Source organism: Microtus oregoni, unplaced genomic scaffold, assembly GCF_018167655.1.
Source record: "Microtus oregoni isolate MIOR12 unplaced genomic scaffold, Mior012 000037F_ref0000500, whole genome shotgun sequence".
In the NCBI taxonomy this organism is placed as follows: domain Eukaryota; kingdom Metazoa; phylum Chordata; class Mammalia; order Rodentia; family Cricetidae; genus Microtus; species Microtus oregoni.
The window spans coordinates 14,596,068-14,623,482 of NW_024543096.1; the positions used below are offsets into that span (position 1 = coordinate 14,596,068).

At 44.4% G+C, this 27,415-nt stretch overlaps 2 protein-coding genes across 6 annotated transcripts in view; one reads left to right on the top strand and one right to left on the bottom strand.

Moving 5' to 3' along the window:
- Tanc1 (tetratricopeptide repeat, ankyrin repeat and coiled-coil containing 1) overlaps positions 1-4,783 on the top strand; it is a 220,734-nt gene extending 215,951 nt beyond the window's left edge. For all 3 annotated transcript variants that reach the window (XM_041631414.1, XM_041631416.1, XM_041631415.1), the window contains 3 exons: positions 60-206; positions 1,027-1,127; positions 1,730-4,783. In XM_041631414.1, coding sequence (XP_041487348.1) covers positions 60-206; positions 1,027-1,127; positions 1,730-3,167 — 1,686 coding nt within the window. In that variant the 3' untranslated portion in view covers positions 3,168-4,783. The remainder of the gene's footprint in view (positions 1-59; positions 207-1,026; positions 1,128-1,729) is intronic.
- A 5,165-nt stretch (positions 4,784-9,948) lies between these two features.
- Wdsub1 (WD repeat, sterile alpha motif and U-box domain containing 1) overlaps positions 9,949-27,415 on the bottom strand; it is a 35,698-nt gene continuing 18,231 nt past the window's right edge. For 2 of the 3 annotated variants that reach the window (XM_041631550.1, XM_041631549.1), the window contains exons 7-11: positions 26,028-26,068; positions 25,844-25,950; positions 24,815-24,994; positions 22,265-22,405; positions 9,949-10,490 (exon numbers count right to left, since the gene is read on the bottom strand). In XM_041631550.1, the coding sequence (XP_041487484.1) occupies positions 10,333-10,490; positions 22,265-22,405; positions 24,815-24,994; positions 25,844-25,950; positions 26,028-26,068 (627 nt within the window). In that variant the 3' untranslated portion in view covers positions 9,949-10,332. The remainder of the gene's footprint in view (positions 10,491-22,264; positions 22,406-24,814; positions 24,995-25,843; positions 25,951-26,027; positions 26,069-27,415) is intronic. The other variant, XM_041631551.1, reaches the window with a different exon arrangement.

Sequence of the window (27,415 nt, forward strand, 5' to 3'; positions counted from 1 at the left end):
GGTGGCTCATCTTAGGGCCCCTGGGAAAGGATAACTTAAATGTGATTTTTGAATCCTAGAAAGGGAAGATGAAGGAGGCGGCCCAGAGGTACCAGTACGCTTTAAGGAAGTTTCCTCGGGAAGGATTCGGGGAAGACATGAGGCCCTTCAATGAGCTCAGAGTCTCCCTCTATCTCAATCTGTCTCGATGCCGGAGGAAAACAAACGTAAGCCAGCGTTGTTATCCTTGCCCAGTTCTTTAGTAGCAGGTGACGGGAGGCTCAATCTTGGGACACCCTTCTGTCTGGGGTGCTGCGAGGTCAAGGTCATAGCCACTGTCCACCTCCCAAAATGCTGGTGGAAGAAAGCACTTAGGTTGATGGAATGCGCTTGGGTTGATTTGCCTTTGCTTCAGCGAAAGCAGCAAATACAAGCTGCGCCCCCTCCCCCAGCTGTGATGCTCCCAGCATTGTCCACAATCAAAGGCCTTCCCTGCCCACATTCTAGAAAAGTCCAGCACAAATGGCCGTGACAGTCAGCCTGCCTTGTGGCCCTTGGGTTTGTTCAGGGGGCCTGCTTAGTGAATACTCAGTTTCTCACCCACAGTGGTTAGCTTGTACTTTGTTACTACTGGATGTCTAGAGTTCTTCCGACTGATGTTTGGAACTTCACCCCACCCCCACCCCCACCCAGTGTGGCTCACCTGCTCTGGGGCCCACACTCCTGCCCTGCTGAGAGAGCCGAAGGATGGATGCGTGCACACAGACATACACACAGACTGCTCTCGTGTTGGACTCTGTCCTGTTACCTTTGCCTTCTGGGCCCGGTTGCCACTGCTCTCTCCTGAGTCATAATTGCTGCTTCTGTAATGGATCTGAAGAACAGTCCTCAGCTCTGGTTATCCAGCTTGAAGCCAGCAGAAGGGGAACTATGCCTTGCGCTACCCCCCAGGTCCCAGTTCCCCCCTGCCCTTAGAGCAGAGCTCCTGGGAGACAGTCCCTGTTCTTGACACTACTTCTGACTCATGTGTTTAATTGTTGGCCCCAGGACTTTGGCTTGGCAGAAGAATTTGCTTCAAAGGCTCTGGAACTGAAACCCAAGTCCTATGAAGCCTTTTATGCCCGGGCAAGAGCCAAAAGGAATAGCAGGTACTCTCTGGGGTCACGTGACTATGGGAGCCTTTTCGTTCTGGGAGGTAGAGCCTGCTAGATGAATTTGCGGGTGTTTTCCTTCATCAGGGTTGTTACTCAGACAGCTCTCATCCTTTTTATAGAGACCAGTAGCTTCCAAGAGGCATGGTAGCAGCTGTTACTATAGTGGTCAGCTTTTGACTTTCTTGACATTCCCTTCCATACCCCAGCACAGAACACCTGCCGAGTTCTTGCTTCAGTGAGACTGGCAAATAGGGGTGGCAGGGGAGCAGCAGAGGGTTATGTCTGATCTCTGAGTTAGAAGGGGGCATGATAAGGGCCAAAGAAGATACTGTGAGCCTGACTTTGGCACCCTCTTTCTGTGGATCTTTATGGATTGACCAGGGTCACCGAGTCACAATGCTCTGATGGATAGACCAGGGTCATTGAGTCACAGTGCCATGCTGCACCATACTTAGCCTGGCAACTCTGGGAAAACCAGGACCTAAGCACCTCAGCAAGTGCTTGAACCTCACTCTTCCCGCTTCGAGGACAGCTAGGTTACATTCAGAGCATGCTCATACGTGGCTTCTAATCACATCTTCTGCTTTCATGTAAAGACAGTTCCTGGCAGCTCTGGCTGACTTGCAGGAGGCTGTGAAACTCTGTCCGGCCAACCAGGAAATCAAGAGGCTTTTGGCCCGGGTGGAAGAAGAGTGCAAGCAACTCCAGAGGAACCAGCAGCAAAAACAGCAGGGTCCCCTGCCAGCCCCCTCCAATGACTCGGACAATGAAGAAGACGCACCAGCCTCGAGTTTAAAGGACCCCTTCCCCATCGAGGAGGCGGAAGAGGAAGAATCCTCGTCACCGGAAGAATCCATTTCCCCAACTCCCAGATCCCAGCCCCCATCATCTGTCCCTTCCCCATATATCCGAAACCTTCAAGAGGGATTACAGTCCAAAGGCAGACCAGTGTCACTGCAGAGCCGGGCAGGAACCAGCAAGTCCCTGAGAGAGACTGTAGCCCAGCCAGGCTTGGTTATGCAGCCTACCAAACAGGCACAGATAGTGAAGACCAACCAACATCTGGGTTCTGGGCAGTCTAGCGTGAGAAACAGTAGCGCAAAACTACAGGCGTCTTCCCAGAACCCTCCCCCAAGTCCGATGCCTGGTAGAATATCTGTAGCCCCTGCCGCCAGCAGAAACCAGCATTTAGAGGGACCGAGTCCCTTCCCTGCAGGAACTGGGTGTGGCCACTTTGGGGATCGACTGGGCCCCAGCCAGAATCTCCAGCTGCAGCGCAGCAGCGATAGCGGTGGCGCCGCTTATCCTCTACCAAGCAAAGTCAAAGCTGCCGAGCGGCTCCTGGCTCACGCCTCCATGACAGTGGACGTGGCTCCTCCAAGCCAGGGCGGGCCAATGAGTGGCAGCGAGGCACGGCACCCGGCTTCCCTCACTAGCTCGGGCTCTTCTGGCTCCCCATCCAGCAGCATAAAGATGTCAAGTTCAACCAGTAGTTTGACCTCCAGCAGTAGTTTCTCAGACGGGTTCAAGGTCCAGGGACTAGACTCGCGAATCAAAGACAAAGGTACCAGTCAGGCGCAGGGCGGCACCACTGAACACAGGCCCCGCAATACCCCGTTCATGGGCATCATGGACAAGACTGCCAGGTTTCAGCAGCAGAGCAATCCTCCCAGTCGCTCCTGGCACTCCCAGGTGCCAGAGGGGCTACTGACAAACACAGCCACTGCAGCTGGCCTGCAGTCTAGCTCAGAAAAGCCCGCTCTCAAGCCAGGCGGGTATTGTAGCCAAGCCAAACCCTGTTCGGTTTCCCCGCTGAGCACGAGCATCCACAACGGGGCACAGGTGAAGGAGCTGGAGGAGAGCAAGTGTCAAATTCCAGCCCTCTGTCAAGAGAGCAGGAAAACTAAGGGTGTCCCTCATCTGTATCAGGAAAACATCTCGAAGCAGCCGCCGCCCCACGTCAGTACGGAAGCCCACAGGAGCCACCTCACTTCTGCGAAACCAAAGCGATCATTCATAGAGTCAAATGTGTGAGCCTTAAGCAACCCCTGTGTAGTATTCGGAGTGCAGTCTGTTGGCTCGTGGTAGCGAATAATGCCTTTTTTTTTCATAATAAAAATTACATTTTAGCCATATTTTCCACCTCTTGGGTGGATCTGATGCCATTGACATATTAAAAATGTAGAATAAAACTATAGCAAGTAGCTAGAAATCACCTGCAAACAGAATACTAAACAGAATTGAAAACTACAGTCAGCTTCTGTCAAATTTAAAGGCTGCCAAGAAGACATCAACTAATGCTGTTCTCTTAGGAGATGATTTGGTTTGCTATGTATAAAAGCACATCTACTTAGAGAAGGAAAAAAAATCCATTGGTAAAAGATTGTAATTCCTGATGTACTATCTGGAAGTGTATCCTGGAGAAGACTGGGGAATGTTTAAGTTCCAGGCCCCTTAGTCACCCCAGTTCTTACGTACGTATAAAAACTGCAACCCGTGTGGCTTCTGGCTGGATAGAATGGTGACTGTAAACAGCAGGGTTTTGTCTGTCAGGGAAATATGAGCACACCCAGGTGTCGTTCCCGTCATGGCGTTACTCAGAAGGGATCAAATGCGTATTTCCATGTTACAGTGTTTTTGCAGAGTATTTTTGTAGCCCCCTTTTAGGAACTATGCTCACGCCGCACGGTGTCACCGATAGAAGGGAAAAAGCTGTCTAGGACTTTGGTGAGCAGGTCGGATACTTTGTGCAAAAGTACAAAGACAAGCTCTCTTGGTAGTGCCTACAAACCAGCTCTAGCTGGTTCCAAAAGTGCTCTGGACAGTGACGAGAGTCCCTGCATCGAGCCTCTGGTGTCCTCTGAGGACAGTGTTTAAACAGGGTCCGTGAGGTCTGGCGGCTGTTTTGCTTTCATTACTCAGTTATTATCTTGTGGTCACATGTTGTATATATAAATAGCTAGCCCAGTTTTATCCAGACTTGTAAATATGACTCAAAAGAAGTTAATCTACAGACAAACAGCAAAACCCCGCCATCTATATGCATGTCCTCTGTAAGCTTCATCCGTGCTGGGGTTCGCACTGGACGACGCGATCTCACGGCATGTTAACCGTATACCCGTAACGGCACTTTATCTCATCGTCTGAGCACCTCGGAGGTGCTAACGTCCGCGCTGGTGTAGTGTTCATCTGTAAAGATAAAGGTACAGGGATGAGCCATGTTTTAAGGTATTTTTATATGAAAATGGTGTTATTGGAGGATGTCCAAATGCTGGTTTGAGAGAGGTGGGGGAAGTATTTTATACATTGAGATGTGAAATGTATTTTCCAGAACTGGGGAGAAGGAAGTTCTATATTTGCAGGATGTTTTAAAAAATGAGTAGCCCTAATGTTTCCTGTGAGCATCACTAAGGTTTTGTACAAGTAAGGGACCTTGTGGTGTCATTTGGCATTTGTCCCTGTGTGTGTAGCGTGCTGTGTACAAAGAGCTAGGCCGTTTGTATGAGCTTCCTCTGAGTTCCGCTCTAATTACTCTGGCTATTTATTGTTTTCTTTAATATTTGTGAATGTCTTTCCTTTTGTTATGTAGTTTCGTTTCTGCACAACTACTGTACTTTTCCATATGGAATAAAAAAACCATTACTACAGTGGCTTGGCATTCATTCATGGGGGTGAGTAGACAGTAATATCCCTCCGACAGCTATCCGCCTCATGTTAATGTTACCCTGAAGAGTGGAAGATGCTTTCTATATGCCAACAATCTCATGTTTCGTTTTCGTTTCAGAATAAAGTGAAAGCTTCTGGAAATTCCAGAGGATGCTAGTATCCTAACTGGTGATTTTTCCTTAAATAGGAAAGAAGCATGAGGAGAAGCCGTTTGTGCTGATGGGCTCGCCGGCAGCGGGTTAGCCGTAACCCTGTAGCTGGCGGTGCACTGAGCGGTTAGAGAACAGAGCTCGGGGAACGGCTGGCTCTTCGGGCACATTGGCGTTATCTTTCAGTTAAATGCGTCCGTTTGTCTTTATGCCCACAGGTGGTTTCAAAGCAGTCAAGAATGATGCAGTTTTTGTTGCATCGTGATACAATACTTACTTGAAATGTTTTTGTTTATGTATTTTATAACTTCAAGTTTTTGGAGACTTTCCCATGTGCATACTATATTCCTCTTTGCAGCTCTCTGTCTTCCATCCTCCCTCATCACCCCCATGCCCTCTCAAATTCATGGCCCTTCAGTTACTGTTACATACACACGTGCACACACTCACACACCCCTCCCTAATCTGCAGAGTCCAGCTATTGTTGCTTGTATGTGCATGCATTTAGAACTGGATAGCCTACTGGGGGGCTTGCCTCTTGAGAAGATGAGTTTTTCTTCTCTCAGCAGCCGTTAATTGCCTGTAGCTCTTCATCTAGTGGTGGGGACCGTGAGATTTCCCTCATCCTTGTTGCCATATGTCTATGCTTTTTTCATAATATGAGATTTTTATTTTTTACATCCCAGCCACAGTTTCTCCTCTTTCCTCTCTTCTCAGTCCCTCCCCCTTCAATTCCTCATCCATTTCTGTTCAGAAAAGGGCAGGCCTTCCTCCCATAGATATCAACCAAATATGGCACAAAAAGTTGGAGTAGGACTAGGCATCTACCCCCATGGTGCTGAACAACCTAGTGTGAGGGGTAAGGGTCCCAAAGTCAGCAAGGGTCAGAGTCAGCCCCTGCTCCCACTGTTAGGGGTCCCACAAGAAAGCCAAGCTACACAACTGCCACAAATATAGATGAGCCCAGTTCAGGCCCATGTAGGCTCTCTGGTTGTCAGTTCGGTCTCCATGAGCACCTATGGGCCCAGGTTAGTTGATTCTGTGGGTTTTCTTGTGGTGTCCTTGACCCCTCTGGCTCCCACAATCCTTTCTCCCTCTCTTCAGCACGATTCCCTGAACTGTTTAAGGTCTGCCTGTGGGTCTCCATCTGTTTCCAGCGGCTGCTGGATGAGGCTTCTCTGATGACAGCTGGGCTAGGTGCCAGTCCATGAGTGTACTAGCTAAGATTGCAAATGGAGGACACACAGCCTGAACTGGATCTCCTATAACCAGACAAGACCTCAGTGCAGGGATTGGGGCAGCAACCCAGCTATAAAAACATTTGATCTACAATTCGTCCTGCCTGCAAGAAGTGTAAAGGTGTCTGCAAGAGGGGTTGCGATAAAGGTGGCCCAGAAACCATGGGCGTGGCCAGCCAATGACTGGTTGGTCCAGCTTTCCATCTATTCCATGAGGAAGCGCTCACCCCTGACACTGTCTGGATGGCCCAGAGACCTAGGATAGAGCCGCACATGGGGTAGGAGTGGGGGAGTTGACGCAATGATTCCTAATGCTACTGTGCTCTACTCGAGTCCTTTTTAGAAAGCATTTTCCTGAGAATTTCATACATGCATACAATGAAATATGACCATACCCCCAGTTTCCCTTCTCCAGCTCCCCTGTATCCCAATCCGCATGTACTGTCCCAACTCCACGGTTGTTTTTACGAACCCATTAAATTCAGTTAGTCTGTGCATTATATGCATGGGGTCGGGCTCACTGGAGCAAGGGGACATCCCTGTGGGGACACCTTCCAAAAAAGACTGACTTTCCCCTGGCAGCTGTCTCCTTCCAGGAAGAGAGTAACTTGGGAACCGAAGCTTAATAACTAGGTTACTGTCTCGTTCTTGTTGCTGGAGCCTTTCAGTGCTTCTAGGCTTCAACACTGTGTCAGGTTAAAAGAGAAGAATGGGCCAGGAGGGCCCAAGTAGTCCTGAACTCTGAAGGCATAGCTCTTGTCCTGGCTATACTAGACAGCAGCAGTGTGTGAGGACTGCCATGACGTTGCTGTTCGGATTTAGTCGTGGTAAAGACAGGACATGCTTATTGTCCAGGCAAGAAGTGAAGTCTCACGAAGCTCCAGTCAGAGGGCGCTGGACCCCTAAACCAGCCCCTGGGCCCACAGTGTCCATCAGGGGGGCTGAGGGTCTTGGTTGGAGTTGGTTTTTGCTTACCTTGTCCTGAAGATGGAGTTGTTTGGCATCGTCTGCTTATATAGAAAATGTTCAATTTGGAAAACCAGCAGTTTTCAGGTATTTTGCTTTATAAGAAACCTTAATCCATCTATTTTACTTTATGTGCATGGTATTTTGTCTGCTTATATGTGTGTGCACGCCATGTGCATGCCTGGTGCCATGGGTCCCCTGGAAGTGGAGTTACAGACAGTCGTGAGCCACCACATGGGTGCTGAGAATTGAACCTGGGTCCTCTAGAGGAACAAACTCCCAGTGCTCCTAACCATTGAGCCGCTTCTCCAGCCCCAACACATCTAAAAATTTTTCAACCACCCTTTCTGTCAGTGACTTTCACTGATTGTTAACTTTTCTGTGAAAAGCTGCCCACTTCCAGCAGGTCTACCACTTTATAAAAACAGATATTTGGTCTAACGGTGGCTCTTCCCTAAATTAAAGGACACCTAGAGATAACAGTATAATTTCGTAGATTTTGGGTTAAAGCACCACTTAGTAGAACTCACTGTCACTGTTTTGCCCACAGTGAAACTGTAAATCATGTAGGATAAATATATCCCCTCTGCAATCATGGATGAAGGGGTCTGCCAATGAAACAAAAGAAATGCAGTCAGGCATCTGTCCTAAAACTCCCAAAACAGGGGTTACAAAGAAAGGACAACTAGATTGGGCAGCTTTCTGTAAAGGAACTTATTCACTGCCTATGAAATAGGAGAGTAAAGGGTGTGTTTACATTGTTTCTCCGTCTTGTTTTGTTTTGAGACAGGTTTCTCTGTATAGCCCTGACTGGCCCGGAACTCACTCTGTCGACCAAGCTATAGCTCCACCTGCCTCTGCCCCCCAAGAGCTGGGATTGAAGGCGTGCCCCACCACTGCCAGGCATTTTTAAAGATTTATGAGCAGTATTTTACTTATGCACAGCAGACTGGGACAGTCTTGTGATTAAACATCCACAGCGCTTTTTGTTTACAAAATACTTATTTATATTAACCTTTTTTTTTTTTTTCTGAATTAGTTCTGCTTGCGGTTCTGTTTGCCATGTGTATTTCTGGTGCTTCTGGAGGCCAGAAGAGGGCAGTGGATTTGTAGGACCTAGAGTGACAGAGGGTTGTGAGCCACTATGGGGGAAGGGCTAGAGAGCTGAGGAGAGAGGGCAGGGTCTGCCAGCCCTGCCATGTAACAGGTAGGGACTGAGGGTTGCAGAAGAGCCTGCAGACAAGGTCCACTTTGATAAGTAGGCACCTCAGCCTTTGGTCCCGGGTTTGAAACTTAACAGTCTCCAGTTCCTGGGGTTCCCATTTCTTCTTCTGACTTCCTAAAGTACCAGGCACTCATGGGGTGAAAATACACACGTGTAAGCAAAATACTAAACACGTGAAATAAAACTGTTTTTTTGTTGTTGTTGTTGTTGTTGTTGTTTTTTTTTTTTTTTTTTTTTTTTTTTTAGATTAAAGGTTATCCCTATGTAACCCTGTCTATCCTAGAATGCACTATGAAGACCTGCCAGCCTCCAGCTCATAGATTTACCTTCTTCTGCTGGGACAAAGGCCAGTGCCACCACACCCAGATAAAGCAAAACCTTAAAAATGATCTTAAAAAAGCTAGAAATTCTAATCTAAAGTGAGCTGTGGGGAGTGGACGGGGACGGGGAACGACACAATGGGAATTTGATTAGGTCAGCCAGAGATGTCAGTAACTAGGGGACTGGGGCAGGGTTGGATGGCAGCTTTCTGTCTTCTCAGCATTCAGGAGACAGAAGCAGGATGATTACAGATTTCAGCCAACCCGGGCCACTTGGCCATTGCAGGGCAATCTAGGCAACAGAGCAAAATCTGTCTTGGAAAACAAAACCAAAAATTGGCAAAAAAAAAAAAAAAAACCCTTAGAGAATACAATCAGTTTCTATGATGATGAACATTGTGTTTAAAAGTTTAAGAGAATTATAAAACAAAAATGCCTCTAACCTGTAAGACCCACTTGCCCAATGCAGGTAACTTCCGGAATGCTGGGGGCTATTCTTATAATTGCCTGGTCTTCACAAACCCTGCGCTTTCCCTTCTGTGAACAAGCTTGCTTGCCCCGGAGTGCATGTAAGCAGGAAGTATGTGCCTTGTGACCTTTGTCCTTACACAACCTTGACTAACGTAATTCGGTGCCGCATTTTGAAAGAGCTCTCTGATGTGGTCCTGCTGCCAGTATTTTTATGGTCTGGGCTTGTTCAGAGATTCGCCATTCTGACCAAGAATAAATGTTAGTTAATAAGAGGCTTTGTCGAACACTGACCCGGTATGTACCCCGGATTCCCAGAGTAAGGCTTTAATTCTTAATTCTGTTGTTCTTGGATACTTTGTGATTGGGGGCCTGAGTGAACGGGATAAAGGCTAAAGACAGTTCTGCTCCCTGCCCTGGCAGTTTGGTTGCAGTGAACCTCTCACTGATGGCCCCACTCCTGGGAACTACTTCAGCAGGCATTTGAGAGGCCAGTACAGACCGCCACCATGAACGTCAGGTCCTGTGTGGCAGATGCAGATCCGGTGCTGGTGGTGTAGCAGGTACCGGGCAGGCTGACTGGACATAAGTTCTCCCATATTGGGAATGCCTAAGAGTTCCAAGTTTTGAAGGGAAGGTGGTTTGTCACTTGATGTATTTCAGCGAAGTTAATGACTATCTGACCTAGTTTACATCCAAGGTTGAATAATGGAGAAAAATCCTTCCACTATACAAATTTAAAACCGAACAAAATTGCTATTCAACATGCCTGGAGTGATTTTTTTTCTGATTTATTGAACAATTTACAATTATATTGTGAAAATTCTATTATAAAACTATTAAATGGCTGTTATCCAAGATGGGAACAGCCATAGAATCTAGGCTGCAGCCTACATCAATCAGAATACATTTAGGCACTGCAATTCAAAGTCACAGTAAAGTTTTATTTCTATACACTTTCCTGTTAGTGCAAAAAATATTTTCACTTTGATAGAAACAGCATTGACTTTAGATGTGTAATTCTATGTTTTAAGGATAATAATCGACATGTTTTTTTTAAGTAACTGAATTTAATATGTTTTTTTCTTCTATTTTGCTTTTGTAATGCCCAGTTAGCATTGAATGACATCACTGAGAAAATGTATCCGATACCATATATGATGCAGTTCATTTCTGATGAGTCTCCAGCCATCGGTTGATGGCCATTTTTAGAGTCCTATTTGGTGTCAGTACCAGTGAAGGAAGAACCAAGTTTGTCATGGGGCTTGTGCGTTTCTTTTTGTGGATCCAATTTTCCATTGCTTCTCTCTCATAGGAATAGCCATCTGGAAAAAAAAAATTATTTGAAAAAAAGATCGGTAAACAAATCATCTTCTTACTTTGCCTGTAACATGTCTAAAATACCTCTTCCACAACAGATGGCTCGTCCCCCGGAAGGTGTACTAAGGCTGGGCTGTTCTGTCGGAACACAACAGCTGACGTCAGAGCTGTGTTTAAATTCAGAAACTGCTCGAATAAAGGGTAGAGTGGTATGAAGATAAATTTTGGTAAGGTAGAGGGAAGAAAAGAGCCTTAGGGATAACCCAGTGAAACTCTTCCAGGTAATGAACAGCACTGAGCTAGAGATGACAGAATATGACCAGAACAGATGGCAAGGAGGAAAGTAATCCCTGCCATCTTTATGCCCCGTCTGCGCTAAGTGCTTTGCTTTCTTTGACATGTGTGGTGAACAATGGGACGCAAACTTGTGGGCCCCCAGGAGGGGAGACGAGTGTGAGCTTGGAGTTCCTGCTCCACTACTTCCACCGCTGAGCTTGTGCTGTTTTCCCCCAGGCTGAGATGCTTGCTTCTCTCCCTATGCTAAAATCTATGAAACCTGCAATTGTTGAAAACAGAGCCCTCAATGGCCATCCTCCTGCCTCCCCATGGGAACATGACAGCCTTGCATTCATGGGGCTTCAGCCGTGATTACATTTTTGTTGACACTTCAGCTTTGTATGGCTAATAACTGGGTAGCTGTACATTGTATGTATCCCTTCTGTTGAAAGAAGCAAATCTGAACAGTTTCTATTTTGTGGGTATTCTCAACACTGCTGTCTGTGCCCAGCTTCTCCCGTGAACCTGGACACGCACACCTGGGAGTTATAACATAGGTATAAGTTTTGGGAAACTGCCGAGTTTGTCTCAACAATAGCCAGAGCATTTTAAATTTTCACCAATGACATAAGACTCTATTTTCTGTCCATTCTGCCAACACTTATTTTCCCCAACGCTTTGAGACTAAGCCATCAGCTAACATGGCTGCAGTGTGGCCGAGTTGTGAGTTGTATTCCACTGATGACCATAATGACACTGAGCATACTGCCCAGTTGTAAGATGGTTTATTCAAACTATCTGCCTTTTTCTTTTAGACATGATCCCACTATGTAGCCCAGGCTAACCTCAAGCTTGCAGCCATCCTCCTACCTCCCCACCACTGGAATGACAGGCATGTACCACCATACCCTGGTTATTTGCCCACTGCTAATGACCAAATGTTGAGTTATAACAAGAGTTTAAGAAAAACTCCATTCTGTTGTGTTGTGAAAGCTGAACTTGCCTCGTTAACACCCCGTTCACTGATTAGCAGTAAGGTTTGTGCAGTTTGGTGTCTCTACTCAGTACCGCTGACAGATCCATGACTAATTCCTGTGCCAATAGGCCAGAGAAATGTGCTAGATGTGTTTTAGCTTAGGTAAAGGACCCTTTAAAATCTCCTGTCATCTGCTGCTGTAACAGAACGCTTTGTGTTGGCTCTCGTGTACACAATTAGCATCTATGGAGGCTTTGCATTCAGACAGAAGCTAAACTTTCTGTTTTGAAGTTTTGAGTCCGCTCTTGTGGCTGTTCTGGTCAGGGGTGTGAACATTCTGTCACTGCGTTCTCCTCCCACGGCCGGGAGCTGCTGCGCTTTGAGCTACTGCTGGCAACTACGCTGGCCCTGCTCACCAAGAGGTGAACTCCACGGTGTTAGGCAGCGTTCTTGTCTTCTGTTTTCTTGGGATCTGGATTCTGGCTCTTCAGACCCCTTCACTTAGCGGCAACTGTCTTGTTTCAGACTACAGGTAGATTACGCCGAACTTAGCTCAACTTTATTTCTATGGTCACAGGTTCTTTCACTATGGAAACTGCTTTAGGAATTTATTGCTTCTTCCTCCTTCTCCTTCCTTTTTTCCTAGACATGGTTTCTCTGTGTAACAGTCCTGGCTGTCCTGGAGTTCAGTGTAGACGAGGCTGACCTCAAACTCGGAGATCCACCTGCCTCTGCCTCCTGAGTGCTGGGATTAAAGGTGTACACCACTGCTAGGCAGCAATTTCTTTTGACCTGCTGGTTACATTTTTTTCTGTTTGTTTGTTTTTCTCTGTATAACATTCCTGGCTGTCCTGGAACTCCTTTTGTAGACCAGGCTGGCCTGGAACTTACTAAAATCTACTTCCCTCTGCCTTCCAAATGCTAGGATTAAAGGTGAGCACCACCACCGCCTGACCACTTTTTTCTTTAAAAGGAATAAAGACATTATAAGACAGTGTCCATTTGGTTCCTATTTATGATATAAATAAGCCATAAACTAGCTAATAATCTCCTCTCTCCTACACCCATATTTAATAAGTCTTCTTTAATAAGTAAGATTTTCATGTTCTCTCCTCCGGAGAGAGAGCCTGCCTCAGACTGAGAGGTTGAGGAAAACGTCATCTTCATATGTATTCAGATGTCAGCATGTACACACACATATTCACACAGCCATCTTCATATGTAGTCACAGATGTCAGCATGCACACACACATACACACACAGGTTTCAAGCTGTCCTACCGGAGTTCATCCCAAAGCAGAACCCCAAGGGTCACCACCAGAGCGTTCACACAGACCACACTGCCTCCCAGAAAACCTCAAGTCCCTGAAGAAAGACTGCTAAAAACAGGTACGGCTGATGATTTTTCAGTTAAATTTACATAAAATGTGAAATACAATATGTAATTGAGCTCAAACATGTCACCGGGGAAAACTTCTTGTTTATTTTCACTACATGTTGAAGTTTCATCTTTCATGTGTGTACAGGTTTGAGGGACATACCCAGCAGGCCTGATACAAGCGAGGCAAGTGTTGCCATGGAGCTACATCCCCAGCCTTGACCTAAGACTCTAAGCTTTCCACAGAATGAAGACCTGGGGGGATGGTTCAGTGCTAACGTACTTGAAGACCCCAGTTTGGATCCCAAGAACCATGTAAAGCCAGGTGTACTCAGGCACAGCCACGCTCCTATGGTGAGATAGGTGGAAACAGGAGAAGCCACAGAAGCTTGGTGGACACAGCTGAGGAAGAAGAAAGGTAGGGACCAAAGGTCAGAGGCTGTCCTCTGACCTTTCCTGTATTCACATGTACGACACGCACCCACACAGAAGTGCGTGGCTATTTAAATGGGCACGCTCCCATCTATCTACTTCAGTTACTGATTTGTGTAAGTGTGTGTGTGGAGGCTGGAGGACAGCTTGCAGGAGCTGACCTTGTCTCTCACCAAGTGGGTCCTAGAGGTCAAACTCAGGTCATCAGGCTTGGCCAGCCATATCCCAATTTTCTATTTTGTATGTCCCCATTGCTAGACATTATTCCTTGAATGAAGGTACTTCTAAGAGGGAAGGCTGACATGCATGCAGGCTTAACACTGAAAAGTTAAAACCTATGTTTTTCTAATGATTCCATGAAGAACTATGGAAAATATTTAATACTCAATATGCAGCTGATAGCACTTCATTATGAAGGAACTGTGTGTGGCGTATATATTCACCCTGTACAACAGGCTGACTTTCCATAGTATGCAGGTATAGATAACAGTACTGGAATGTAAACCCAGGCAGCCTGGCTCCAGGTCTATAATGATATTCTACATGCTACGTGCAACTTCTGGGAATGACCCAGTAACTGAAGTTTTTTTTTTTTTTAAAGATTTATTTATTTATTATGTATACAACTTTCTGCCTCCATGTATACCCACACGCCAGAGGAGGACACCAGATCTCATTACAGATGGTTGTGAGCCACCATGTGGTTGCTGGGAATTGAACTCAGGACTTCTGGAAGAGCAGACAGTGCTCTTAACCACTGAGCCATCTCTCCAGCCCAGTAACTGAAGTTTTGAGCATAGTCTGAATTAGTTCCTGTGTATTGCTTTAAGGCATGTCTTTGGCATGCAATTATTCTCTTGAGTGGCGTTTTTATGGGAAACCGTCAGGTGTCTTGGTCCCTTCCACCTTTCCAGGCGACCTTCAGCAACTGTTCTGCTGCCACTGTTCTCTGCCCACTGAGTGTACATGAACTCAACTGGAGTATGATTCCCCAACGCAGATGCTCTGGACAACAAGCAAAGTGGCCAGACCTGGGATAGCAGATTCTTAGTATCATGAATTCTGTGTATGAAATTAACTTTTTAGAAAACTCAGTGTCAGTAAATTATGAATGAAGCAGGCCCAAAAGGAAAGGGACCCAGCAGAGGGTACCTGACCAGTGCCAAGTTACCAGTTTTACATTCACCCCAATCTTTCACAATTTCACAATCCCCTTGATTGGGGGAGGGGGGAGGGAAATGGGAGGCGGTGGTAGGGAGGAGGCAGAAATCCTTAATAAATAAATTTTTAAAAAAAATTTCACAATCCTAGATACAATATCAGCCTTTATCACATAAGAAAAGGGATCCAAGACTTAGTAGAGGGCAAAAATGAACAAGCTATATTAAAACTGAACAAAAAGGCAAATGATTGAAAAACTTATATTTAAGTAAAGTAGTGATGCTTATCAGGACTTTAAAAAAACAAACCAGTGTTTTAATTCCCAAACTAAGAATGGAAGGAACTTCCTTCACTTGAAGGAAGGCAGCAAACACTGACCGAGGGCTGAAAGTCAGGATGCTCTTCCTCTCGGGGAAGCTCATGGTAAATATGTCTGTTCTTGTCTCTGTAACTTTATTGTTGGCTTGTGTGACCAGAAAGAAAGAAGCTGCAAGTGAGAAAGGAGGAAAAGGCAGCTTTCTCCTGGCACAGATGCAATCCAAGTTAGATGCGAAGCAAACCTACTCCTGCGCCTGTTATGAAGCTGTTACCAATAGATGTAGCAGTCACAGGACATAATGCCAATATACCAAGCCCAGTCCTATTCCCCCATACAACTGCAATAAAAAGTGTAAAACCACAGTAGTAGAAAATACCAAGTAATTTTAACAAAAGAAAAACTGCAAAATCTATACAGCAAAACGCGTTACTAGGAGAGAAAAAGGCCCACGAAGCTGGCAAGCAATCTCCCCAGTTCCTCTCCGCATGAAACACCATCCTAGTGAAAACGCCAACAAGCCGCTGCCGTGAAGAAAGCCGTGTATGTAGAAACCAAGTCTGCAGACTCATTGACCAGACTTGAGACCCACTATAAAGCAACAGCAGCTGAGGCAGCGACCTCCACAGGAACAGGTACAAGGGAGCAACCCCTGAGGGAACAGGCCCGAGCCAGAAACCTCTGTGGATCAAGGTGCAAGTCAGGGACCTCTGAGGTAGCAGCCCTGAGCCAGTGACCTCTGCCAGAGCAGGCCCAAGGCAGCAACCTCAGTGGAAGCAGCCCCAAGCAAGCAACCTTCATGGGAGCAGGCCCGAACAACCCCTGGGAGAGGTAAGCAACCTCCAGGAACACAGAGTGACTAACAGGGTGACTGGAACTGTGGCCCTGACTGCACCATAAAGAGCAACCATCTGAGTCTTGGATCCACTGGCACCTGGAAGACTGATCACCAGAGACACAGACAGCCCCAGCTATACCAATCAGAGGAAAAGATGGGTAGACAAGGTAAGAACATGTGCAACACCACAAAGAGCAACAATATGCCAATAAAAACAGTAGCCCTACAACAGCAAGTCTTGAACAACCAAATATAGATGCAGCAAAAGAAAATGACCTAAAAATTAACTTTAGGAGAATGTTTAAAGCCTTTAAAGAGGAAAATGAAAAATTCCCTCAAAGAAATGGAGAAAAATACAAAAAAAAAAAATTGGAAGAAATCAACAAATCCCTAAAAAAGAAAAAACAAAAAACAATCAAACATATGAAAGAAACTATTAAAGACTTGAAAGCTGAAATGGGAGACAATAAAAAACAGGGAATTATAGAAATTATGAAAAATAACCAGGAAGTACAAATACAAACAACAGAATATAAGAAGAGATGGAAGAGAATCTCAAGCGCAGAAGATACAATAGAGGAAATAGATTTGATGTTTTCTTTTACCAGTGATACTAACAAAAGGTTAACACAAAATATTCAGAAAATATGTAACACCATAAAAAGGCCAAACCTAATAATAGGTATAGAAGAAGTCCGACTCAAAAGCACAGAAAATATATTTAACAAAATCATAGAAGAAAACTTTCCCAACCTAAATAAAGATATGCCTATGAAACTACAAGAAGCTTACAGAACACCAAATAGACTGGATCAAAGAAAAAAGTCCCCTTGCCACATAATAATCAATACAATAACATACAAAATAAAGAATTTTAAGAGCTGCAAAGAAAAAGGCCAAGTAACATATAAAGACAGACCTATCAGAATTACACCTGATGTCTCAGTGGAAACAATAAAAGCCAGAAGGTCGTGGTCAAGCATTATGCAGACATTAAGAGATGCCAGCCCAGACAACTATACCCAGTAAAACTTTGAATCACCGTAAAACAAAACAAGACCAGATTTAACCAGTGCCTAGCCACAAACCCAGCCCTACACAAAGTGCTAGAAGGAAAACTCCAACCCAAGGAAGTTGGCTACATCCACAAAAACACAAACAATAGATAATCTTACAGCAGCAAATCCCAAAGAAGGGAAAAACACACAATACCATCACCAACAACAAAAACTAAAATAACAGGAGCTGGCAATCACTGGCCATTAATATCCCTTAATATAAATGGACTCAACTCTCTTATAAAAAGACACAGGCTAGGGGCTGGAGAGATGGCTCAGTGGTTAAGAGCACTGCTTACTCTTCCAGAGGTCCTGAGCTCAATTCCCAGCAACCACATGGTCACTCAAAACCATCTGTAATAATATTTGGCACTCTCTCCTGACCAGCAGGCATACATTTAGACAGAACACTATATACATAATATTTTTTTTAAAAGACACAGGCTAGCTTACTGTATACTAAACAGAATCATCCTTCTGCTGCATACAAGACAGATATCCCCTCAGAGTAAAGGGTTGGGAAAAATTTTTCTAATCAATTCGACCTAAGAACTAACCATAAGGCAAAGAGAAAGAAAATAAACAAAATCAGAAATAAAACAGGGATATAACAACAGACACGGAGGCAATCCAGAGAATCATTAGGTCACCCGTACTCCACAAAATTGGAAAACTTGAAATAGACAACTTTCTGGATAAATATCACTTATCAAAATTAAATCAAGACCAGATAAACAAATTAAATAGACCTATAACTTCTAAAGAAATAGAAACATTCATCAAAAATCTCCCAACCAAAAGAATCCTCGGGCCAGATGATTTCAGCTCAGAATTGTACAAGATTTTCAAAGAAGAACTAATATCAATACTCCTCATATTGTTCCACACAATAGAAACAGAAGGAACAATGCCAAACTCTTCTTTATGAGGCTACAATTACCCTGATACCCAAACCACATAAAGACATTACTAAGAAAGAGAATGACAGACGGATTTCACTCATGAACATTGATGCAAAAATACTCAATAAAACCTTGGCAAACCAAATCCAAGAACACATCCGAAAAATCATCTACCATGACCAAGTCAGCATCATCCCAGAGATGTAGGGATGGTTCAACATACAAAAATCTATCACACACACAAAAATCTGTCAATGTAATCCACCATATAAACAATCTGAAAAAAATACATGATCATCTCATTAGATGATGAAAAAGCCTTTGACAAAATACAACAATGCATTCATGATAAAGGTCTTGGAAAGAGCAGAGATACAAGAAACATACCTAAACATAGTAAAGGCAATATACAACAAGCCAATAGCCAACATCAAACTAAATAGAAACTCCCAGCAATTCCACGGAAATCAGGAACAAGACAAGGTTGTCCACTCTCTCCATATCTATTCAATATAGTTCTTGAGGTCCTAGCTAGAACAATAAGACACCAAAGGAGATCAAGGGGATACAAATTGGAAAAAAAGTTAGACTCTCACTATTTGCTGATGATATGATGATATGACATGAGTGACCCCAAAAATTCTACCAAGGAACTTCTACAACTCATAAACACTTTCAGTAATATAGCAGGATACATACTTAACTCAAAAAAATCAGTAGCCCTCCTGTACACAGATGATAAATGGGCTGAGAAAGAAATCAGAAACATCATCCTTCACAATAGCCACAAATAGCATAAAATATCTCAGAGTAACTCTAACCAAACAAGTGGAAGACTTGTATGACAAGAACGAAATTGAAGAAAACACCAGAAGTGGAAAGATCTCCCATGCTCTTGGGTAGGCAGAATTAAAATAGTAAAAATGGCAGTCTTACTAAAAGCAATCTACAGATTCAATGCAATGCCCAGCAAAATTCTTCACAGACCTCAAAAGAACAATACTCAATTTCATATGGAAAAGCAAAAAACCCAGGATAGCCAAAACAATCCTGTAAAATAAAGGAACTTCTGGAGGCATCACAATCCCTGACTTCAAACTCTAATACAGAAGAGCTACAATGATGAAAACAGTCTGGTATTGGCATAAAAAGAGACAGGAGGATCAATGGAACCAAATCAAAGACCCAGATATCAATCCACACACCTACTAACACCCTATTTTTGGCAGAGAGGCAAAAAGTATAAAATGGAAAAAGAAATATTCAACAAATGGTGCTGGCATAACTGAATATCAACATGTGATGGAGGAAGGTCATTGGCTAATAAAGGAACTGCCTTGGCCCATTTTATTGGTTAGAAGATAGGTGGGAGGAGTAAACAGAACAGAATGCTGGGAGGAAGAGGAAGTGAGCTCAGACTCCACAGCTCTCCTCTCAGGAGCAGACGCCTGAGAGAGACGCCATGCCCCGCTCCCGGGCAGACACACGCCATGAAGCTCCGACTCAGGATGGACTAGGCTAGAATCTTCCCAGTAAGACCGGTTCTCACAGATTATTAGAGATGGGTTGATCGGGATATCAGAATTAGCCAGTAAGGGCTAGAGCTAAAGGGCCAAGCAGTATCTAAAAGAATACAGTTTGTGTGTTGTTATTTCGGGGCATAAGCTAGCCGAGCAGGCGGCCGGGGTGCTGGGGACGCAGCCCCGCTGCCCCTATTACTACAAATATGTATTCTATATCTATCACCATGCACAAAACTCAAGTCCAAATGGATCAAAGATCTCAACATAAAGCCAACCACACTAAATCTCATAGAACAGAAAGTGGGAAGTACGCCTGAATACACTGGCACAGGAGACCATTTCCTAAATAGAACCCCAGTAGCACAGACACTGAGAGAAACAAAAATGGCCTTCTGAAACTTAAAAGCTTCGGTAAAGTAAAGGACACAGTCAACAAGACAAAACAGCAGCCTACACAATGGGAAAAGATCTTCACTAACCCCACATCAGACAGAGGGCTGATCTCCAAAATATACAAAGAACTAAAATTGGTCATCAAAAGAACAAATAATCCAATAAAAAAATGGGGTACAGACCTAAACAGAGAACTCTCAACAGAGGAATCTAAAATGGTTGGAAGACACTTAAGGAAATGTACAACATCCTTAGTCATCAGAGAAATGCAAATCAAAACAACTCTGAGATACCATCTTATACCTGTAAGAACAACCAAGATCAAAAAACACTGATGACAACTTAATGCTGGAGAGGTTGTGGGGTAAAAGGAACACTCCTCCATTGCTGGTGGGAGTGCAAGCTGATAGAGCCCCTTTGGATATCAGTAAGGTGATTTTTCAGAAAATCTGGAAACAACCTTCCTCGATACCCAGTAATAACACTCTTGGGTATATATCCGAAGGCTCAACTGTGCCAACATGTACTCAACTATGTTCAGAGCAGCATTGTTTGTCATAGCCAGAGCCTGGAAACAACCTACATACCCCTTAGCTGAAGAATGGATAGGGAAAATGTGGTACATTTACACAATGGAGTACTACACAGCAGAAAGAAATAACATCTTGAAATTTGCAGGCAAATGGATGGATCTAGAAAACAACATATTGAGTGAGGTAACCCAGATCCAGAAAGACAAATATCATATGTACTCACTCATAAGTAGCTTTTAGACATAAAGCAAAGAAAAACCAGCCTACAATTCACAATCCCAGAGAACCTATACAATAATGTGTACCCTAAGAGAGACTTACATAGATCTAATCTACATGGGAAGTAGAAAAAGATTAGATCTCCTGAGTAAATTGGGAGTATGGGTACCATGGGAGAGGGTAGGAGGGGAGGGGAGCAGAGAAAAATATATAGCTCAATAAAAACAATTTTTAAAAAAGCAGTAGTGGTCCAGGACTAACTGACACAAGATCGGACATAAGGATAACACTGAGCCCGGGAGTGGGCCTCCGATGGATGGTCATTCACTTTAGCGAGGAAAGACCAAGAACAGGGAAGACATTTTCATTTCTTACCACATGCAAAAATTAACTCAAAATAAACCATAGACCTAGAAACTATAATGTGTCTGGAGTAAAACATGGGAAGTCCTGCAACCTTGGACAGGCAGCCCTCTTAGGATTAAAAAATGATGAATCAACATGAAAATGGTTCTGTGGATTCCATCAAAATTGAACATGTTTTTCAAAGATGCCATAGAGAAAATGTATATAATGCATTGCCTTACAAAAGACACACTTAGAAAACAAACTAATAATTCAATACAAAATGAGGAAAGGGCAAGAGGCTATATATTATGAAAGAGATAGTAGGTAAGAAGCATATCGAAAGACGCTTCATTGTGGGGAGGGTTAAAAGTCCAATGAGATGCCACTTTATACCTGTTATGCAGGATTAGAACAACTAGCAATACCACATGTTTGCAGATACAGGCAGAAACTGGAGTCTCAGTTATAAACTCAAAATAGGGCATCCACCTTGAGAAACATTTCAGGAGTTTTAACATGCACTTAGTAAAACAATCCAGAAATTCCACTCCTAAATCTTTTATGACGAGACATGAGTCCTTCCCAGACAAAGATCTGTGCATGGAATGTCATGACAGCTTCAGACATGCTAGCCCATTGCCAGTTAATAGACACATGTATTATGGTATATCTAGTGCAATGCCACACTATACAGCAATGAAAAGGAATGAATTATTGGTGTGTGCAACAAGGAAAATCAAAAACATTCTGCTGAGCACATCTGTATACTGATGAGAGATTGATATCAAATGTCCTAACTTCATAATCTTCACATTCTTGTCTCTGAATCATTAAAGTACATGACAGACACAACAAAAGTCACCTTAAATCTTGAGGGCTGGGAGATGGCTCATCAGGTAAGGGAGCTTCCTGTGCAGCCGTGAACATGAGGACTCACACCCACACCACCCGTACCCATATGAAAGCCTGGTACGGCTATGCATGCCTTGACTCCAACCTCAGCATGAGACAGGTGGAGCCTGGGAGTTCACTGGCCAGCCTAGCCTAATCTGCAAGGTTCAAGCTTCCAGTGGGAGAGTGTGTCTTAAGGGAGTAAGGCAGACAGTGACAGAGAAAGACACCCAGTGGTCCCCTCTGCGTGCGCATGCACACACACATTCACACAGTCTTTTCATCTGGTATTCACATCAATTTAGGTGAAATTTCAAAACTTAATCCTTTGGTCTCAATTCCAAATGTACTGTGTCCAGTTTATTACAAAATATACAATGTACGATTGTTTACTTTGGATCTAATGACTTTTTTTAAAAGGAAAAAAAACCTACTCATGAGAAAAATAGGATTTTGAGCTCAGCCCAAGTGTCAATGAGTTTGTTCAGAGAGCCCCACCAGCATGCATCCTGAACCTGGCAGTCGCCACTCATACCTGACGCGATGACGGGGTCCTTCATAAGCTCTCTGGTTATTGGACAGATAAACTCATCGGGGATTCCAGAAGAAAGGGAGTCCATCTTGGCCCTGAGCTCTTCAATGCTCCTCATCACTTTGCTGCGCAGCCCCAGGGATTCTAAAAGGAAATCTGAAGTGTCACTGGGAAGTGAAATAAACTTTCATAAGGGTGTAAAGACGGGTGAAGCATAAAGCTAGAAAAGAAATTTGAATTATTTTTCAGCAATGTGTTAATATCAGCTTTCTCTTACTGGACACAATACTCGAGCTGACCGAAAGGTGGAAGGGTTGAACCCAGGTCGGTTTTCGTCCACGGATGAGTTGCCTCCCCTGCATTTTGACAGGAGAATGTCATGGGAACACTCAGTGATGAAGCCGCTTGCTTCCTGGTGGTCTAGTGCCTTCTTCAGGGGATATGACAATGAGCTAACTTGATCCCACTAAGTCTCAGCTCTTACAGCTCTGTCGCTGTCCTCTCCCTGCAATATCACAGGCTGGCCCTCGAACTTAACAGGTGGATGTTGAGGCGCACACCTCCAAACCCTAGCAACCTGGGAAAATATTTAAAAAAAAAAAGGCCTCATGGGCTTTTATTAGTTCACAGAAAGGAAAGACCAAACTTTGAAACCTCTGTGGAAAAAAAAACAAAAACAAAAACGCTTTCATTCCTATTTATAACTGTATGATAAATTATTTCAATACGTGAGTTCTGACCTACAGTAGTTTCTTTGCACTTGCCGTTCTAAACTCTACCAGCTCATCACTTCCAAGTTCTAAGATCTCCAGCACAGCACAGCGTCCCGAGGGCCTGGCTATGTGCCGAGGCCGGTGCACACACAGCTCTAGCGACTGCACTCGGGGCTCTTCTAATACTGTCCCAATGTTGGTTTTCTTGCTCTTTATCATGCACACTATAATAAAGATAGGTCAACAGTGTTCACAAATGCACAGCTTCACAAATGCCCCAGAACATCTCAACATCAGGACAGAGGTTACTCCTTATGAGACTGTATGACATAAGGAGTTACTTCTTAGGGAAGCCCTGACTCTGATCTCTGGCGAGCTGGGAGACAGACAGAGGTGCAGAGCTGGAGGGCGCACCCACAGTGGCTCACTGTTTTCACACCCTTCTCAAGTACCTGTGCTTTCCAGATAGGATCTTACTATGAGGTTTTTCATTAGCAACCTAGAAAATGGTTTAAACACATTGGTGAAAACACTAGATTGAGAGACTCAAAAATGTCTAAAAGCCCTTTATCCTGTTGCTGAGAGGCTTGGCATTGCTCAGTCTCTTAGCTACTGTGTCAAACACGGTGGACACTGCTTTGGCCTGCAACAGCCCAACATACTTTACAGTGCACGACTACTTCTATGCGCTGAATTCGGATTTTATGCTGGCATCAGAAACCATGAAATCAAACTACGACAAAAAATGCACACAAGACATTTCTGCGTGCAAAAAGCACACGTCAGCATGTATGTCACCAGTTTGCCTTTCCTATTTTCATTTTCTCTTTTCCCGATTCTAATTCTGTCTCAGCCCAACTTAGTGTTCTATGGAAAGAGTGCCTGCCGGTAATCTTTAAGAGGTGGGGGCAGGAGGATCACAGGACATGGCCGCACAGTAGACCCTGACATAAGGCTAAAATATCAGATATTTCAGAATTGATGTGGAGAACCAGATGCTCCAGTGAACAGGTTTTCTAATTCTGCTCCTAAATTATTGAATCTGCCGATTTTCCAAACTGTGAAGAAGAATATTCATGTTGAAACCATTGATTCCCAGCCTTAGGCCAAGAGCAAGCACAAAACCTAGTTACAAGTAACACAGTGGTGACAGAGGCGCTTTGGACAAACAGGATCAGAACCCCTAAAAATGAGCCCCCAGAGAGTGACCTCATCCATTCCACTAAGGGAAGTACTGTCAGTAAGCCAGAAGCTACTCCTGACTAGACACCAAACCGCCAGTACCTTGATCTTGGACTTGGCAGAATGAAGAAATCAATTTCTTATTTATTAGCTACCTATTTTACAGGATGTTGCCCTAGCAACCCAAATGCATTAAACCAACAACCTAAGTCATCAAGGAAATGCAAATAAAAGCCTAAAGGAGAAACCACAACTACTGGATGGTGCTAATAACAAAAGCAAACAAGTGTTGGAGCTTTCTCACTTGCTGGGTGGGTGTAGAGAAGCTCCCCCCCCCCGCCAGCTGGGGGAAGCTATGGAGAAGTCCTCCTACATGCTGGGGGCTACGAAGAAGCCCTCCTCCATGCTGGGGGGGCTATGGAGAAGCCCTCCCCCATGCTGGGGGGGCTATAGAGAAGCCCTCCCCATGCTGACAGGACTGTATAATAGCAGGGCTGCTTTGGAAAGCAGCCTGACAACTCTCCAGTGTCGTGCAGAGGATTTCTCTATGACCCACCAATTCTACTTTGAATAGACACACAAGAAAGCTGAAGATGCTTGCGTAAAAGTTAGTATATGATCAGAGAAGTATTATTCATTACCCCCGCCCGGCCCTTACCAATTTTCAAATCACCAGCCAGACTTTCTTTTGTGAGATGAAGCAGTTCTTTTCCATCGATGTTGTTCATCTGGAAAATACCAACGAGGTCCTCCAAGCCCTGAGCGCGAAGCCACGTTGAGACATCCTCCTCTGACCAGTCTTCAACCAACTGCTTCAGCTGATCGTTCATGCCTCCTGCTTTAAAGTGCACAGGCAAGTGAATGGCAGACCAAACGTTTCTTCTCTACACATTCCTGCTCTGAGTCTGCCTGACTGTCTAACTTCCTCTTAAGAAGCTTAGTGGATAGCACCAACAGGAGTGACCTAATGCTGCAGGAAATGCTATCCTTTAGGAGTTTTTTGTTTTTGTGGTGCTGAGGATCAAACCTTGGCCTTGTGCATGCTGGCCACACACTCTACCACTGACCCACACCTCTAGTCCAGATTTTCCTAACTCTGTAATACCCCCACCGTGAAGGGATTCTCTGCTCGCTGTCACCTGGACACCAGCACTGCCATGCAGTTATTGCTGACAATGATAAAAGGAAAACTAAGTTGCACACCTGTGCTGCTTGCTGAAGCCAAAAGGAAAGCCAACAAGATAAAGCTAAGATTCCTATTCTGTCCTCAGGCTATGTGAACCTGAAAAACCAGAACCAAACACAAAGGATGGAAAAACTCCTGGGCCTTGACATTCAAGAATGTGCATACAAGCCTTTGCCAAAACGTAACTGCAGACAACTCACACTGGATTCTCTAGAAGTAGTTTTAAGGTGTATTAAATTTGAGTCTGTATGGTGTATTGAGGAAGGCAATATGAATAGCACACTAAAGGATTAACTAAAGTTTAGGCTTGGGGGTAGCTCTGAAGTAGAGCACTTGCCTAGCATACACAAGGTCTTGTGTTCAATCCCCGAGACTACAAAAAAGACACACCCAAATTTCTGATCAGTGTTCAGATGGTTAAGAATGTTCATTGCTTGGGCTGGGGCTGGATCCTACAGAGAGCACTTACCCACATCACAAGGGTGGGGTCATCTTACTAACCTTGGTAAGGTGTTTCCAGGTCAAACTGCCAAATGTTCACAGTCTTGTCCATTGAACCAGTAGCCAGTAAAAGGGTGTTGGGTGCAAAGGCACACGTTGTGACATACCTAGTTAACAAACACAGCCATTACATACTGTCTGGCTAGTATTTTAATCGTATTAGAGCAGTGAAATTAACCCAGACCTGGTATGTTGAGTCAATGTGTGAAGCACACTCTGAGTAGCCTGGAAAATAAGAGAATAACTACATTAGTCAGGCAAGAGATGAGGCAGTGATGAAGCGTCACTTACACGGTCTACATGCTGGTCACCAACCTGCTAGACTTAGTGACAACAGAAGGAAGGCTGACATCATAACTAAATATTAGAGCTTGTTCTGCTTCCTCGGTCATCAGCACGGCGGCCTCTGACTGCCTTCTTAGGAGGTTTTTATGCTGTGACCCCTGACATTTGCCAGTTTGACCAAGACTGTTACTAGAAGCCCAGTTGCATAACAAAGGAAGTAGGGTGCATTCTTGCAGTGGTATCTGATTGTACAACTGCAGCATCAGTGAATGGAAGGCGCTACTACTGGGCACACTTAGGGGGTCAATGCACAGATACTATCCCAGTTAGGGTTCCTACCAATGTGATAAAACACCACGTCCAAGAGCAACCTGGGGCAGGAATGGTTTATCCCACTTAAACTTCCAGATCACAGTCTGTCACTGAGGGACGCCAGCTGGCGGGGCCCGTGGCAGAAAAGGCCATGGAGGATTCTGCTGCTGGCCAGCTCTCCATGGCTTGCTCTGCCTGCTTCCTTCCACCCAACATCATGGCTTCAGGAGTGGTCTTTTAACATCCATCATTAAGAAAAAATGCCTGACAGAACTGCCTACAGGCCATATAACAAAGGTATTTTCTCAACTGAGGTGGCTCTTCCCAGATTAACTAGTCAGGACAACTATTCCCTGCTATATACTAGCAGGGAACTAGTACGTGGTTTAGAGACAACAGTCAGTGTTACACCCATTTGTGAATATAAACATCCCATAACAAGCTGGTAGGAGAGACCGCAGCTCTTTCTCACCCGGCTTGAGTGACCACTGACTTTAACTCCTGTGTGGGTAACTAATCACTTGTTTGACATCACACTCTTATGACTTACGCCTCTGCTGGATGGTCATCATGGCTGATGCCTGAACCCAGTCATGCGGCGCCACACAACACTGACTTTCTCTAAAGGTCACTCCCATCAACTTTATCTTTGTGAAATATAAATGTTCATCTTTATTTATACTCATGCCATTCGGCATTTCCTCATATAAATCTGCCCCAAACTCATATTTTTCCAAGGCTGTGGTAACTTACTCTTATGTTGGTCCCTGAATCCACCCTGTGCTCTAAGAACTATGGGTAGGCAACATTCAACCACAGCCTGCTGCCTTGGAAGCTGGGCAGAATGAATTTTTGAACACTGGTTCTAATTCTGTGTTTCCTGTGATTAGATTTAAAATCATAAAGATAGCATGGAAATATTTAAGGTTTTTCTAAGTATCTTACTATTTCAGCATTGTGTGAAATAGTATTATA